The following is an 18,110-nucleotide window of genomic DNA, read 5'->3' on the forward strand; positions in this document are numbered from 1 at the left end:
GGATGATGCGGTGGGGCTTATCTCTTATCTGCCTTCGCGGCGTTGTGACCTGCGAGGCAACTTTCACCGTTCCACCAACCACGGGCGTCCCGTCCCCCTTCCAGTCTCCAATCTGCATTCGTATGTCAGGTACAACGTATACTCAGTTTTCTTCTTGGTGCGAACACAGTTTTTGCGGGGATCCAGGGCTATCTTCTAACATCTCTGTGAGAGTTGGAGGCTGGACCATTATTTTCCCTCCGGGGCTGATTCTCCCAATACCTTAAAGAGCTCTCTATCAACAATGTCCAACGATGAGCTCCTCACCGACGAGTACGTGGCAGAGCTGTTGAAGAAAGAGGCGGCCGACTGCTCTCTCAAATACTCAAGCATTGGAATGGAAGCTTTCCACCCGAGCAAAATGTTTGTTGTTTCTCTTTTACTAGTGCTTGGCACATCATCTGACTCCTGCTCCAGGCCATCGAACATGCTTAGACCGAACAAGCGATTCCTTCAACACATCATCCGAGACACCGACAGACATAATTCCAACCTTCTCGCAAAAGAAACTGCCGAGTCACAGGCGCGCTTGAGAGAACTTGAGAAGGAGGAAGCACGGCAGAGGAGAAAGAAAGCAGTACCTCAAGATGTACGTCGAAGGCAGATGGGAGACATTATGGCGATACTGGGCAGAGGCAACGCAAAAATCCCATCCAGCTCTTCAAGGAGCGAAGGGCGGTCTGTACCACAATGCTCTGCGGAACAATCAAGACATCGTCGCTCTGCTCGCAGCACGTCTCCGGGAGGCGAACGACCTGATAGGAAGAGACGTCGCCGGCGGGATGGCGAGAAAGATACACCGTCGGATCGCGAGAGTCGTCGGAGAGACAAGAGCCGCAGGTCGCGATCTCGGTCTCCCAAAGAACGGGATGCGAAACGACGGCATCGCGCCCGCTCACCGCTCGAGCGCGACGATCGGCTAACCGGGCGGAGGTCGGAGAGGGCGAAGAAAAATGGGAGCACGGAAAAGGACAAGACACATCTTACGTCTGCGCATTACCGGGCGTCGAAGGAGAGGGCTTCCGAACCTGAAAGCCGCAACGACTCATCCTCGTCGTCCCGCCCTAGACGCGAGGCCGCTGGCACATCAACGTCCGACACTGACCCATTAGATGACTTGATTGGGCCTGCGCCGCCTCCTCATGTGCGAGTACGAGGCCGAGGGTTCCAATCCGGGGCATCGTGCATGGACAAACGCTTTGAGGAAGATTACGATCCAAAGGCGGATGTTGACATGGAGGAGGATAATAGAAAGGGCAACTGGGATGATGCAGTGGAGGCTTTCAGGGACCGGAGGAAATGGGAATTACATCAAGAGCAGCGGATGAGAGCAGCTGGATTTGGCGATGAAGAGATTGCCAGGTGGAAGAAAGGTGGCGAACGCGACGAAAAGGATGTCCGGTGGTCAAAAGCAGGTGAAGAGCGTGAATGGGATCGTGGTAAAGGAGGTCTAAGTGGGATCTTCTCGGAGGACAACTGAACCAGGTTATATCAGGGAGAGATGATTGAGGCCAGCACTGGATGCCCAGCTGGTCTTTGGAGCGTTTGGGACACGAGGCGAGGCGCTTCGCATGGATATACAGCGGGTCAAGGTGACACCCAAGGGGGGCTTCTGTTTTCTTGTCTTTTCTCTTTCTACGATACGGGGATGCTCAGTGCCGGCGTTCAGGATCGTTGAACATTAAACCAATCGAAGAATTGGCGCCTTGCTGCCTTCCGGTCCCTTCGTGACGAAAGTACTTGAGGCCCAGCTTACTTCGTGCAAGAATTTTGAGGTGATAGCCGAATCTTCGGGAAGCTGAGGATATCCTTCCCCACAGCGTCAACTTATCGACGCCAGTGATGCCAAGTCCCTGTAGTTGAAAACAGTCCTCGTTTTCCTATGACTTAGAAGCATTAGGCTTTAGGAGAGCTCGCGACAGAGAGAAGATAAAACTCGGATGGATCGTGTTGATGATTCCGGGGTCTTGTAATTGTTCTCCTGCTTATGAGTACTTCATAGGTCTCGGGAATACGTACCGCGTACGCATTACGAAGAACGGGTACCTACCATATAATATTTAGGTGGACGGTGTTGATTTCTGGATCTACACGTGTAAATGAGACTGACAGGGGTTGATGCTTCGGGAGGCAATGATCAGACATCTACCTACCCGGGAGGGGGGGGGGGTCTTGACAGTCTAGCCTTAGCATTGTCGCACGTCAAATAGGCACTTGAATGATCAACTTAGTAGAGCAGAAATCTCGTGTGTGTGTATTATATCATGCCCTTAATTTAGGTGGTGAAGACTCTGTTATGGGTACTAAGTCATTTAGATCCTATCCGGTCTTTTCCGGTATCCGCCCCTATTATATCCGAAGCCATTAGTTATAGCGTGGATCCCCCCTAGATCCCCTATAGACTATGTCGTGGTCCGTGTGCCTATACGATACACCTCCTTAGTTAAGGTGGGTCTTCTCAGGTTAACTAACTAATTAGAGGCTTTAGTTTAAGGTAAACGCTCTTAACTTTTCTATCGTAAAATCGATAGTCAGGAGAAAACGCCCTTATAAAAGGGATCTAAATCCGCCCTATTTAACCGTTTAATTTAATTCTATCTTAATTAGTTCCTTAATCTTGATTAGCCGGATCTGCTTAATCTATATCTATCGGATCTACTACGCCCTTAGGGGCCTTCGTGGTCGCTACAGCTTTAGCTTTAGCGCATTTAATCTCTTCGTGTAGCCGTTTAGACTACTTAATACGATCCTTTTAATCCGTTAAATTAAGCTATTACTATAGTCTTTTAATCCCCGCCTCCGGTAATATCTTCGTTAAACCGTCCGCGATTATCTCCTTTATATTAACGTATATAACCTTAAAGAGACCTTATTATACTAACTAGCGCGCTTACTAGTTATATATATTAACGTGCCGTAGCCTTGTCCGTAGGCGTTATGCCTTCTTATTAATAAGGTTAATAGTCTGTTAATTATCGTAGTGTAGCTGTAGTTACTGTTAGTCTAACCGAAGCTCTAAATCTCTTAATATCCGGCTAACGAATAACGTCTCTTTAGCGGCCTCTATAAGAGTAAGTAGTTCCGATTCTGTTAACGATATCGTGACCGTCGGTTACTTACCCGCCTTCTAGTTAACGGTTCCCCGCAGAGCTTTATCGTATATCCTTATAAACTTTTACGGTCTGGATTATCCCTAAAAGACGCGTCGCTTACTATTAGGAAGAGCCTATCCCCGCCGAATTCCAGGTAGTAGTGTCTTATATAGTATAGGAATAGCAGCACTTATTAAGCCCTTTTAAGATAGTTAGAGGAGGGATTAATATTATATTAGGAAAGCCTTAAATAGGCGAACGCGATATCGGGTCTTATTATAATAGCGGCGTGTAGGATAGAACCGATTATACCCTAATACTAGCGGACCTCGGGAATCGATACGCGAGTGCCGTCGCGGGGTATTACCGGCTCCGTAGATAATAGGACTTTTAGTGGTTTTCGGCAGAGTATATCTACGTAGTATTTAACCGCGATCTTCTCTACGTAGGAGGATTATAATAGCTATAGCCTACGAGTAGCTCTATCCCTTAGGGCCTTAATTCCTAGGAACTAGCGGATTTCTTTACCTCCTAATAACCTATAGCTTCGCTTAAGAGCGGCCTTAAGGTCGTCGGCGTTAGTCTTACGGTCTTTATAGTATAGAAGTCCGATATCGTCGATATAGAAGAATAGGATTAAACCGTCGCGGATTATAATATAGGGGTTATTAGGTATAGCCGTGAATCCAAGTTATTATCGCTATAACTAAGGCACGCCTCCTTTAACTAAGTAAAAGACTCCTTTATAGGTAGTAGCTAAGTAGTAACGCCTACTATAAAGGAACCCTTAAGGTAAAGACTACCACGGAAGAAGGTATTTTCGAGCTTATTAGAGGAGGATAAATATCCTCGACCTCGAGCTCTAAGGGTCTTTTTTCCTCTCTCTTTTACTCCTTAGTTTTCGATTAGCCCTTCGCTCTCGGATATTACCCGTAACCATTAACCGCTATTTTATAACGATAGCTTTTTCTATTTCTTTTTAACTATTTTTCGACGTCCTTAAAGCCTAATCAGGGTAACTAGCTATAGTTTACGCTCTTACCGGCCTTTATTCCTCCCCCCCCTCCTCTTTTTCTCTCCCTCTCCCGCCGCGCACGCCGCCCTCGCTATGAATAACTACTAGGCTACTACCCCTATAGGGAACTTACTTAAGCGCTATATTCACCCTAAAGCACACGCCGTTATTAATTCTCGTATTAGAAGTCGTATAGAATACGTCCTTAAGAAGAGTAGATAGGCTTTCCCCTTAATAGGTCTCCCTTACCGCCTATTCGATATATCCGATAATAACCCCCTTTTTTTTAGGTTTATGGTAGGTAGTATAAAGGACTAGTAAGTAATTTAATAGCTCCTAGGATCTATAGAAGGAGAGTATATAGGCGGAGAAGTTATAGATAATATAACCCCGTTAACCTCCTTAGTAAAGGTTCGTGGAGATAGTATTATAGCCGCCCGTATAGCCTTACTAGCTACGTAAAAAGTGTATAGTAACCTCTCTAAGGGTAAGTGGTTAGAAAAGTCTATTATAGAAGACCTGATTAGGGTAATAATCACTAGACAGATCGGTAATACTAGGCCTAAGGCCTGGATTAATAATATTAACTTATAGGGATACGACGCTAAGAAGAAGAGGTTTAATTATCTAGACGTAAGCGAGAGAAATCTTTTTAGGATCGTAATATCTCGGCTAATTCACTTTATATACTATATTAGAGGTAACTATTTTATTAGCCTGATCTTAGATTAGGAGACGTGGGTTATATACGTATACGATAGTATATAGCATAACGGAGGAGCTAAAAAGCGTCTATTAGAGAGCTTCCAAGGAGCTATAAGTTAGCTACGGTATATTAAAGCCCCTAAAGAGGCTATAGACAGCCTAGTCAGGAAGTTTTATATCGTTCCAGGCCCTTAATAGGAGGATAAGTATTCGTGTAGCCTATTCGTTAGTGAATAGATTCGTTATGTTATTTAGGAGGGGTACTTATTCCCTGCCTTATCCCGGCTATACCGGCTATAAGATAGCCGCTATAACGTTAATAACGTAACCAGCTATACTAGGCATATTAGATATAGCTAGTTAAGTTATATAGGCCAACTCTTCGGCTTTGGCTATTAACCTAAGCTTAAACTGGCTTCCGAGTAGTCTACCTTATCTCCTAACCCCGCTCCTACTACCGCTCCTATCGCTACTCCCTCTTATAATCCGCCTAAGATAACTGGTTTTACGCCTATTAATAAGAAGTAGAAACCTATTAACCCGCCTAAGGGTCCGAAGACTCTAAAGGCTCCTAAAACACCCCTGCCTACTAAGCCGAAGTCCTCTTCCCCTAATTAAGGGGTAATTAAAGGACTAGCACTTAGCGAGGATAATAGGGATATATTCCCGGAACTAGGTAATCTTAAGCTTACCACCTCTAAGGCTAAGGAGGTTGGCGAGGGTACTCCCTCGACTATTAAGCCTATACCTATAGCCTCGCCTAAAGCCCTTAAGGTTTATATCTTTATGGGTTCCCCTGATTAGAAGGTGACTAAGCCTAAGAAGCAAATATAGTAGCCGTAGCCCGCCCTAGTTAAGATTAGCTTAGCTACTAGTTACTACACGCACGAGGGAGAAGACCTTATTAAGTTTTCCACGAGGATAGATATATAGAGTAAGTGGGAGAAGAACCGAGTATACTAGGACCGCGGTCTAGAAGTTTCCCGTAGCCTGCTATTCTATAGGCTAATCGAGATAAGGAATATACCGTTTAGACCGAGTAACTATAGCCGGGAGGATTAGGTCTAGTCGTTTAATAACTCCTATAGAGCCGCTTTATAGGATACCGCTACTAATAGTAATAAGTATCTTCCGCTATCGCGAGTAGTGAAGTAAGGAGGCTAGCATCGTTATAATACCGCTATTAAGTGGAAGGCAGATAAAGCTACCGCTAATTAGGAGGCTAAAATGGCTAATAAGCCGGACTATATAGTCGGGGGAAGGACTTTACGAAAGCGTAAGTAGAGGTATATATAGAGGATTAGATAAAGGACGTCTTAAGGATATAGCCGATAAAGATAGCGAGGGAATAGTATATACGGAGGAACTAGAACTAAGAGGATCCCTAACTTAGTATACGTGGAGGATAGGGTGATTAGAGGAATAAGGGTGTACGATAGCTCTTTGCTTAGTTTATTTACTTATATCTACTTGTTTTTAGAAGTTATCTACGTTATAAGAGCGCGAATAAGATAACTGGGGCCGTGTTATAACCGCGTAGATACGGCTTTAGAGTGGTTTAGTAGGTGGTCACGTGACTCTCTTTTTAAGGCTACGGGGTCTACCTCCTATATATATATTAAGAACAGGCGCCGGACATCCCTATTAAGGGACTAGGCGATAATTATTATCCTCTTTTATAATTGCTTATTCTACGTTTAAGGTATCTTTCCAGTTTAACTTACGTTGCCCTGATCAGAATAGTGACTACCGATCTACTTCTTCGCTGAAGGTTATAGCGGTGTTGGTTATGTTTTGGTTATGCATCGTAGTCTTACTGGACTAACCTCTTTATCTGATCTTTGTCTTGACGATCTGGTGCCACTACGTCTTCATCCAGTTATAATAACACGATAGTTATTAATAACACTAGCGATACTAGATCTAATAGCGGCGTAGATACACTAAAGATAGTATAATAGGCCTTAGATACTACTAAGACAGATATTGCTTAGGGTAACCCGGAGCCTATATCGGAGCCAGAGTAAGAAAATACACTCGATAAATCTAAGATAACCTCTATAGTACCCGCTAATATCGAGGATAATAACCTCGATAACGATACCAATAATTATATTATTATAGATAAGGAGGATCCAGATTTTCCCGAATATAATATTCTTTTATAGCCAGAAGAGTCTATCACCGTTAACTTTAATTATAACTCTGGATTATGCTAGTATATACTACCCTATAATCTTACCGAGGAAATACGCCACACGACTAAACCCTTTACTATATCCCTAATAGCGTTTAAGTTTTCCGTCTTCCTTATAAAGGTTAATCTATCCCGCTTAGTATAGTTAGCTCTATATAGAATCTTACGAACTTTACCGGCTAAAGAGCTATATTAACTGCCTAAAAAGAAGAATAGTCTTCTGCACGCTTTCCGAGCTTAAGTTCCTTAATACATAATACGGAAGATATCGGTGAAACTTAATCCTCGGAAACTCCCTTCGTATGCCTAGATTATCGAGGAGGCTATATTATTCGATATCTAACACTACCTTAAGATATTTTTAAGTTCACTAACTCTATCCTCCTTCTGCTACTCTGGCCTTACTAGACTAAATCACCCTAATGCGGTTACTAAGTCTAAAATATAGGATACCCGTGTATAGGGCGAATCCCTCCGGATAATATCCGGGCGTTTTCTTTATTTTACCGATAGCTCTCCTATTTTCCCTTTGGACTTTATATGGTATCGTTATCTTTTACTATACTACGCTAATAATCCTATAACTTACTATCTAGGTCGCGTAGTCTAGTACGGTCTTGATTTTTTAAATGCCTTAAAGGGTATACTACTAACTAAGGCAGTAATTATTTTACCGGTATACCTAAGAAACAGCCTGTATTCTTTTATCCCTGTATTAACGGCGGCGGCTATAGATTCTTTCCTATCCCTCTAGTTCCCCACTTATATCCTTTACCCTCTACTGGAAAAACTTATCCTTATAGAGAACTATAAAATTACCCTCCCTGCTTCTTAGCTTTTAGGGAGGATCGATATCTTCCTCTAGTATACCTTTAATCCGACGGATAAGGGTATTTAGTATATCCTAAATACCTATCGGTATAGTATCCGGTATATACTAGATATAGACGGTTTATTATTATTATTCTTACTCCGCTATCCTATCTAATCTATAGGAGCCTATTTAGACTATACAGTCCTTCTCGGGTAGCTATAGAAGGGAAAACCCCGGGGCCCCGGGGGAAAACCTCTATACTTATCCTTAGTTAGAGCGGTGCCTTTACGGGGCCGATATAGCCCCGGTTTACCCCGTCTACGTATCTGGATTATACCTCCAGGCTAGTAGCTAATAGGAAGGGTAGTAGGCTATAGTTCGGGTTAGCCTAGGCCGGTTATTAGTAAGGGGGCGGGGGCTAAAAGGGTGCCGCGGGGTCTCCGCCGTATAGCGGCCACGGCATACTAATATCGGCCTCCCTACGTCCCCGGGGCCGCGCCTATTATTCCTTCTATTTAATTAATAAAGAAAAGGCGAGGCAGGCGTTCCTGCCTCCCTTAGGGGGAGGGGGGGGGGGGGGGTGCCTTCTATATCCGGCGGCAGGTAGGAAAGGTAAGGCTCTGCCTATACCCGAAAAAATAGTAGATAGATAATAGAATTCAAGGTCCTTTTCCTTTTCCTCTTTTTCTTCCTATAACGCTATAGAGTATATTATAGGTGTCCCCCGTTACGTTCCTGCTTACGGCCTTAAAGGCTTACCGTCACGGCGTCATGCTAACTAGTAATATCTTCTAGTTTTCCTGTTCTCGATTTATAGTTTCCTTAGTTAAAATTAGTACGTGGTGGTTTATAGGTGGCGTGGCGGTGGCGCGGGGTTAACTAGGTGGTACGATAGTAGTAGTAATAATAATCAATATTAACTATAAATAAAAGTATAATATAAGTATCTTTATATTGTGGCGGTACCGTAGTAGTAGTATACTAATAACCGTAGATACCTCCTTCTAGTAATAATAATAACCGGTATAAGTAGGGTACTATTCGAGTTATACCGTATATATACCCTAATAGTACCGAAGTAGTATCGTGGTGGCTAACCTATAGTAGTTACCTTCGTTATAGTAAGCGTCTAGGTAGCTACCCGGATAACGTTTCTGCCTATGCTAATACTACCGGCACCGGTACCGTATACTTCTAATACGCTAATAGCCGGCGCCTTTATAAGGATATAAGCCATTACTATACCGTAATAGTACTATCGGTATATTAAGGTAGTCTAACTAGTTAATAGGTCCCCCCCGCTACGAAAAAGCAGTAATAGCGTCTTATTAATATTTATAGTCTTTATATATCGGTAAAGGCTACTAGTAGTGATAGTATCGCTACGGTAAGTAGTCTCCTTACGGTATCGCGGTAGTGCCTTACTAATAACCTATTAGGCTAAGGAGCGCCTAAAGATAGCGGCTTTATCCTTTAGACAGGCCGTCTCTCGGGCGCTACCTTCCGGTCACGGCCGTGGCGGCACCTTATCGGTAAAGACGACCTTATAGAATATCCTCCGCCGCGTCCGCTATATAAAGGCGATAATAGGTATCCTAATAGATAACTATATACGTGGTCCCTTTTCGGTTCCGCTACGGCGCCTCCGCGATAGCAGAATAGCTAACCGGTTCTAGGACCTCGAGTATATTAAGAGCGGTGTTAATACCTCTAAGGGAGGTAAGGATAAGGCTAGCGAGGAGTAAAGAGGGGGGGGTGGGGCGGGCTATAGCCCGATAACGCTTCGATACCGCCGGGGTCCCGGCTAATAGGGCCCCTATTTAATACTAACTAGGTCGTTATATCACTTTTTCCCCGCTACGGTACCGCCGCGTTCTCGTAGGCTTCTATAACTTTAAGGGTAAGGCGAAAGTCGTTAAGCCTTTTCTATTATAGAAACTATTTAGCTATCGCCCCGGCTTCGGTGTTATAGTCTAATATATCGTATAAATCCCTTCTAGTCGTGAGTAGCCTCCCCACGGTACCGAAGAGCTCCCTACGCTTATCCTCGGTTATATCCTAGTATTAAAGCACTACGTGCTCCGCTATTTCTACCCCTCCGTTATTATAGGGGCACCGCGTTATTAGAAATCCCGGTACCCTCGCTTTTACCAAGAAGGCTTATAGGCCTAGCTTTTCTAATCTAATTTAGGTAAGTATAGCGCTTTATAGCTTTAGTAGTCCTCTATATTTCCGGAGGGAGCGCCGTATCGGGGGGCGGTTTAGTGCCGTTACGGCGTAGGTATAGGGCCTTTATACCTCCGCTCAGGTTTAACCCTAGTCCTTTATAAGGGCTTTCCTCGGGGCCGCGTTTCCGGTCTAGGTCGTTAGGACGTTAAGCTAGGCTCTCCACGCAAGGGCCGCGTGGGTCCTATAGTATCGGTTCGGTGCCGCTAAGGCTCTCGCTACGGCGTATACTCCAGCTAGTATCTTATCTTCGGTTCCCTCCTCTTATATCCGGCGGACCTTCTAGATACTAAGGCTTAAGAGATATAGATTAAGAGGGGGAATAAAGGTCTCCTTTTCGAGGACCCTAACCGGCGTGGCTTTATAGGCTCCGGCTATTAATCGGAGGCACCGATTCTATACCGTTATAAGTGCCGCGGCGGGGCCATTCTAGGGGCCGGCCCTTATCTTATAGACGGCCGAGGCGTAGTAGGCGATTACTAATCGTATTACTATAAGGTATAGTCTTCTTACGTCTACGAAGCTATACCCCCACGCTACCGCGCTAAGCCTTAAAAGGGCGTATATTTAGGTGGCTAATCGGCTCTTTACCTTTTTAGTGTTTTGTCGGAAGTCGAGCTTTTTATTAAGCTAAACGCCTAAGAACTTTCTCGCCTCTGTTACCGGTACTAAGGTAGCACTAAGGGGGAGCGGGGTAGGTAAAGGTTAGCGTGACTTTATGAAGGGGATATAAATACACTTAGCTGGTTCGAATTATAGTCCGCTCGCTATCTCCTAATCTAGGTATATCCGCTACGCGTTAGCGAGGCGTTACCGCATCTACGCCTCCGTCCTACTAAAGGCGATAATACTTATATCGTTAGTAAAACCTACTACTATTATTTTAAGGACCCTTTCTAGTTCCTCGTATAGAGTAGAGATATAGAGGATAAAGAGGATAGGGGAGATCGGGGAGCCTTACGGTATACTACTACGGAGGTGTTACGGGGGGGCCGTTTCGCTATTAAGTAGTAACTAGGCTATACGGTCTTAGAGAAAGCTACTAATTAGGGTAATAAGCTACTAAGGGAAGCCTTTCCTTTTAAGTACTCCGAGAAGGCGAGAATAGGGGATGGTATCGAAAACGCCTTTAATATCTAGTTAGAGTATCGAAACGGTGCCGCTATAGGCCTAGCTCGCCTTTACGGCCTCCGTAACTCTCTATACTACTATCTTTATACTTCGTCCTAACCGGTTACCTATTTATCCCTCTAGGAGGAGCTATTACTCCTCCGCTACGGTTATAATCCGGTTAGCTAGTATCCCCTTAAGGACCTTACCTATTATACTAAGGAGTAATATCGGTCGCTAGCCTTTTACTATCCTATAGTCGGCCGGCGGCCGGCCTTCCTTCTTAAGGACTATTATAGTAGCGTAGCGGCACCTTTTCGGGTAGTAGCTCGCTTCGAGGCACGCTATAAAGATAGCACTAAGTCTTTAGTATGGGGGGGTTTATACGCTTTTAGGAGCCCTGCTAGGAGTCTATCGGGTCTTAGCGCCGCTTAGGGTTTTATTTTCTTAAGGCGCCCCTATACGTCCGCTACGGTAACGTCTCAGCGGATATCCTATCCCGGGGGGAATTCCGCGCCTAAGGGCCTAAGGGCGGTAAGGAGGGGGGGGGGAAGAATTTCCGGCTAAGGACTTCGGCCTTCTCTACGTGTATAGTTACCGAGTAATCGTTATTCTCTCGGTATAGTAATAGTACCGATAAGGGGTCCGGTAATACGCCCCCTTTAATTCATGCCTATTTCTATAGCCGCTAGAGAAGACTATTATCCTTCCCGGTTAAGTAAAGTAGGTACCGCTAGTATAGCCGCTTTACTACCGCCACGGCCTTATCTCGGTACCTCTCCGCTTCCTGGAAATTTTCCTATCGGTTCCGGGACTTCCTGGATATATATCTACGGTGGAGGCACCTTACTTCCTAGGTAAGGGCGGTTAGCTTAGCGTTCTACTAGGGGGTAGATAGGCGTCCGGGGGTGCCTCTATAACGGCGCGGCGCGGTCTTATCGGCTATAGTTATAAGGTCTTCTATTAGGTTATCTAGTACTAAGTCGATATCCCGTGGTAATATAAGGGGGCCGGTCTACTACAGCCGTGTAGCGGTAAGCTAGGGGATCTATAAGGGGTTAAAGTCTTTCTAGACCTAGCGGGGCCCGGCTAAGTCCCGTAGTAGTATCGTCGTGGTAGTCGATAAGGTATCCGTCTCTATAAGAATTTAGGCTATCTATAAGTAGTGGTTAGACCCGATAACGGTTTTATCCGGGCCGTTAAAGTTATAGCGGAGCCCTTATATTACCTATATAAGGTCGATAGTACTAGCACGTCTGCCTAGGCGGTGCTATATAGTTATTCCGGGGGGGGTTACTAGGTTTAGGTTCTACTAGGTCGCTAGGGTAAGTAGGGTATTAGCTCGGGGGTAGTACCGCGGTGGCCATAACTATAGGGGATAGTATAGGTTAAAGTTCCTTATAAGGACGTATCGGCCCCGTAGCGGTACTATATCGAATATATCTTATCGGGGCGTATTCTAGGGGATCCTAGCTAACTAATAGTTCTCTAAGTAGATTAACTAGATTATAAGGGTATCGTCTCTAGTCCCGAATATAACCGTGTAGGTATCGCGGTAGGTCCGTTACGTCCACATATATAGCGGGTGTCTTTTATAGATATATAGGAGGGTATAGCCTCCTCCCTAGATTAGCCGGTATACCCTTTAGGAGGGGCTTATAGGGCTTTTCGTGAAACGGTTAAGGCCGGGTTCCTGAATTACTATTATATCGTACTTAGCGCGGTACCGGAGCGGTAGCTCCCGCCACGCCTAACTCCTCCCTATATTCTATAAAAGGACGTGGATTTCTATTAGTTAAAGGGGGGGGGGCTAAGATAACATACCCGGTATAACCGGAGTTTAGCTTTAGGGTTCCTACTACGGTACCTTACCGGCCTTATAGGGGACTATATAGGCGCTTATCGGGCCTGGTATTAGGGGGTCTTCCTATCCCCTAGTCCTTTTCGGGGGCCGACCCCTACTTTTACGGAGGGGTCGGTCCTAATTTTAGGCGATAATAATTAAGGGGAAAATCTACGGCTACCGCGGGTATACCGCTTCGGTTTAACGGGTAATATCGAAGTCCCTGGCTCGGTACTTATACGCTTCGCGGGTCTCCTCGGTCTTTTTCTTTAATAATTAGTATAAATCGTTAAAGATATTATAGTCTCCGGTATAGGCGGCGTAGCGGCGGGGGCGCCCCGGCGCCGTAGCTTTATAATATCCTAGGCCTTATAGATACGCCGATTCGGGCTTAGCATAGTAGCGGTATACCCTCTCCGCCGTAGGGTAGCTATTCGCTTAGTAGCCGAAGTATAAACACTTATAGCACTTTAGGGGGCTTAGGTCGGGATCGTATAATTTATAGATATAGCTATCCCCCTTAAAAAGGAGGGTATTCCGGATAAGGCTCGCTACCCCTTCTAGCGAAGCCGATTCGATAAGGAGGAGCGCTACCCTACTAGTACCGTAGCGGGGTACCCGCTATTAAGCTTAGATAATTTTTGCCTCGGGGTTTATATCCTATAGGGATACTAGTAGGTCTTTTTCGGATAGGGCGTTAAGGACCTCCCGGGGGATAGCCTTAGCTAGTATAGGGTAAGTATATACGGCTAGGGTAGCTCCTTTACTAAAAGCCTTCTTAATCTATTATTCCTTATAGGTAGCCTACTATTATACCCTTTTAGTAAAGGTAAGGCAGATATCTCTGCTTAGTAGCTTCCGTGCCGTTACGGTATCGTGTCGGGTAATTATAGCGTTTATAGCTTAGATAATCTCCTTTAGGGTCCTATCTTTAAGGGGCTAGTCTTCGGGGAGGGTTCTTTAGCGGATAATTAGTTCCCAGTAATACCTAGCGGGGATTATTTTAGAGGGGGCGGGGTCCCGCGGCGGTACCGCTATAGGAGCCCGGGCTATAATATTAGCCTAGGTCTCTTTCATGCCACTTATTCCTTTTCGGAGTTCCTCTCGGATAATATAATAAATAATAGCGTATAAGTATACTAGCGGTATCGCGCCGGCGTCCTTATACGTAGTATATATCGTGATTAGTTCCTCTACTAGCTCCACGACCTACTCGATTATATTCCTATTAACTAGTAAGGCCTGAATTTCTGTCTTAATCTTAGCTACTCTCGGTTCCGGGGGGCGTAGTAGTCCCCTTTTAGTCTCCTATCGGTTCCGCGCTATATCCCGCCACGGGCGAGGGGGGGAGCGCTTATATTATAAAAAGTAGGTCCGTTACGAATTCTACGTGGACTAGATCAGGCTATTATCCTACGTCTTTTCTGGCTACACCGTAGCGTTAGTATTACGGTACCGCTACGATAGTATCCCGGGAGGGAGGCGGTGGTTATAATCTCCGTCTTAGTGGTTTTATCGATTTTACTCCTATTACGCGCCCGTGGTTAATAGGCGCTTTTTTCTAATTTTTATCGACTATATAAATATAGACGGTAAAACCCCCTTATAGAGGGCTTTAATAATTTCGAATCCCTATTAAGGCGAGCTCGAACTTTCGATATACGGATAAAGCTAGTTTACTGAACGATTTAATAGCTAGAATATAATATCCTTACCGTGGAAACCTTTTAGTAATAAGTTTAGATTTTACAGAAATATATACCGCTCTATTCTCGGTATCTATAGGCTCCCTGCATTTCTTCCCGATTATATAGGCTCGAGGAGATTAAGCGTCTTCCCGATTACCCTTACGCCCTTTAGATCCGACTATACTTAGATATTCTCTAGCCTTATATAGCTAGGTCACCTCGATAAGGGCTATAACCTTATAATTCGTGGGGCGAGGCGGTTTATTTATATATTCCTACTCTGCTTCTTAGGTGATATAAAGTAATAATAAGAGATATCTGGTTATTTATCCTAGCGGGTAAATAAGCCGTGCCGCGAATATTTAATATCTAATAAGTCTCGTCATAATCTAAACTTCGATATCGTTAAAATAGCCGATACCTTTATTATATAAAGGCAGTTTATAAAAAGGCAGAAGTAATAGAGTAAGTCACGAAAAAAAGGTTAACTCTAAAGTCGGTCGGACTACTTAAAGATAATAGACTACTTAGGTTAACACGTTCCTTCTCTCCTATACTAAATCCGTACCGCACCCGTGTTCCCGATACTATATATTTAGAGTTTACGAGCTTTATTAAACTTACCTAGCTGATTTTAGTCGATTATATTATTCTTCTAAAATTTTATAAAGACTTTATCCGAGCTTTCTAATATACTCTTTTACTACCGGGATTTAAGAGGATCTAGTCCCCTCTTATATATATAGATTCCTAGCGTATAATAGAGGCGAGTATAGTATCGATTCTTATACCTGTTATTCTTCGATACTAGTTAAATATATAGCAGATAACTCCTAGGTTTACTAATACTATTCGCTCGGAGGCTCCTAACTTTCTTAGATAAGAAAATATTTATAATAGTATATCTGCTGCCGATGTTATCGTTATAGCCTTCTAGAATATTACTTATTCTAATCTCTAGGTTACTGGACGCTATCCACTATAAGTTTTTAAGTAGAATTTCACGAGTATTATTATAAAGGGCCGAAAATCGATTTAGTTAATCTTCTAGTCGGTAGCACGATATATATATAGTCGCCCTTTATAGCGACGGGCGCTATAAAAGACCTAAGGCCTTATATAATCTACCCTTTAGTCTATAAATAACTCGGGTCTCCGTTATAGTATAGCGAGTATCTAAGGCGTAGATAGTAAGTATATACGGTATCCTTATAAATATATATACGTGTTTAGTTTAAATATTAATATCGTAATATTATAGATAGTATAATTTTACGAACTAGAATACCCGATAATACATCGTAAGCTAGCGGAGTAACTAGAATCTCTAATTTCACTATCCTAGAGGACTCGGTATTAAATATCTAAAGACTCCCGGTATCGGCTAAGATAGTTACCTACTAAAGAATAAGAGGTCTTCCGAATATTTATATCGGGTTATACCTCTAGGACGTGTAAAAGCAGTATAGCTTATGCCGTCGAGTTTTTGCCTTCCTTAGAGAAGATAAATATAAAGAGTATAAGAGCGATATCACGAAAATAAACTATAGGAACGCTGCCTTAGTTCTGATATATCGTAAGCATTTAAGAAAGACTACCCGTCTTAGCCTATCCGGTTCCTTCGAGTTTAACTATCCGAAAGTATACTCTGCGTTTATACGTTTCCGAACTAACTATACTATACTTACTTCTAGGATCGATAATAAGATATAGATCGGCGCCCCTAATAAGGAAGAAAACGATATACCTATATTTAATATCGTGGTAGATCTATTACACCTTAAGCCTCAATGCTTTAGGACTATATAGCAAAGAAAAGTCCGAAGCTAGACGTGTTACCTTCTATCGATGCTTTTCCCGAACTAGTAACTAGACTCTAGCGAGTTTAATATACTATTATCTTAAGTATACGAGGAAGATTATAACCTTAGAAATCTTATATATAGAAGTCGTGACGCCCTAAGATAGTTCTCTAAAATCAGCTTTATAACTAAGGACCGGTAGGTTTACTGCTTCTCGGTTAATAACTTCATTCGTGTCCGAGATAAGTAGCTAGTACGGATCGATAGTATCTTCGTATATAGATTTACCGCCACTTTCCGAGTATTTTTATTATTACGATCACGATAGGCCCTATAACCGAAGATTTAATCCTAAAATGCCCGATATATTCCCTGACTAAGGATAGGATTATCGTCGGTTTACCGTTATTACGGGAAGATAGGGAATAGATCATATAGAGAGTAGATAAATCCTTTCTTTATTACCCTTATAATATATATATCGTCTAAGAATAGGACTATTTTAATTATTAAAAGCTCCCTTAGTATTTCGGCGATTTGTTACTCGTGATATAACTCGTAAATCGTGAATACTACCTTATATTAAATATCTTATACTATAAATTTATAGAAATATTAGGAGATATTTTCCTTTTTCTTTTACTAGCTATCGGATTATTATTATATCCGTGAAATTAAAGCTTAGATACCCCGAGGGTACCTAGGTAAACGCGATCACGCTTAGTTATAACGTCACCTATCCGAATAGAATTTTAGCTTTTTTCCCCCGCCTAATTATCCTTTATACTCCTATCCTTATAATTTACCTAGGTAATCTCCTAGTAAAAATAACCACTCTAATCTCTCCACCACACGCACTATACTATCTTTCTATTATACTTTAGACTACTCTAGACTATCTATCTATTATCTCTAGACTATCTATCTATTATACGAATTATACTATTATTGTCTGGCCTAATACTAAATTTTCACATAACGGTTCTCCTAATAAATGCTATAGGGAAATAAGGTTACTGCTTAAGCGTGTTAGTAGGCTAGCCACCCTCTAATATTATCTTACTAGCTTCTAAACTTTTACTACCGGCTACCGTTAGAGTGCGTTAGCAGACTTTTAGTCTACTAATAGTATCTTACTAGCTTTATTATAGATAGCTTCTAAGCTTTTACTACCGACTACCGCTCGAGTGCTTTAGTAGGCTTTTAGCCTACTAATAGTATCCTGCTAGCTTATTATAGATAGCTAGAGCTTTACTACTACTTATAGGTATTAGAGGAGGACGAGGTAGTACGCCGCTCGAGTATATTAACGGGCTTCTAGTCTGCTAATAATGTCTTACTAGCGTCCCTTAAGACCTACCTTAGTTATAATATATATATAAAATATAATAGAATTTAACTAGCGATAGCTTTAAATTCACTCGCTAACTAGTGAAAAAATAATAGTCGAAGCGTTAAGCGCGGTGTGGTATACTATTAGTCCTTACTACCTAGACACTCCTTTACGTTACTTTAGCTTTCTAGTAAGCCGATTAATTTCTACTCTCCTTACCCGCGCTCGATAATATCTAACCTGGAA

General features: G+C 43.0%; 1 protein-coding gene across 1 annotated transcript; it reads left to right on the forward strand.

Moving 5' to 3' along the window:
- The first annotated feature begins 90 nt into the window (after positions 1 to 90).
- SODALDRAFT_345339 (hypothetical protein) lies at positions 91 to 1,798 on the forward strand. Its single transcript, XM_028613198.1, has 2 exons — positions 91 to 402; positions 457 to 1,798. The coding sequence occupies exons 1-2, from the start codon at positions 284 to 286 to the stop codon at positions 1,517 to 1,519; spliced, it is 1,182 nt and encodes a 393-aa protein (XP_028465461.1). The 5' UTR covers positions 91 to 283; the 3' UTR covers positions 1,520 to 1,798.
- The last annotated feature ends 16,312 nt before the right edge of the window (positions 1,799 to 18,110 follow it).

Source organism: Sodiomyces alkalinus (assembly GCF_003711515.1).
Source record: "Sodiomyces alkalinus F11 unplaced genomic scaffold SODALscaffold_7, whole genome shotgun sequence".
Taxonomy (NCBI): domain Eukaryota; kingdom Fungi; phylum Ascomycota; class Sordariomycetes; order Glomerellales; family Plectosphaerellaceae; genus Sodiomyces; species Sodiomyces alkalinus.

Bases quoted from the DNA above. Each gene is read 5' to 3' on its own strand.
- SODALDRAFT_345339 (XM_028613198.1), top strand. From the start codon at position 284: ATGTCCAACGATGAGCTCCTCACCGACGAGTACGTGGCAGAGCTGTTG. The intron at 403-456 runs GTTTGTTGTTTC...CTCCTGCTCCAG, and splicing joins GCTTTCCACCCGAGCAAAAT to GCCATCGAACATGCTTAGAC.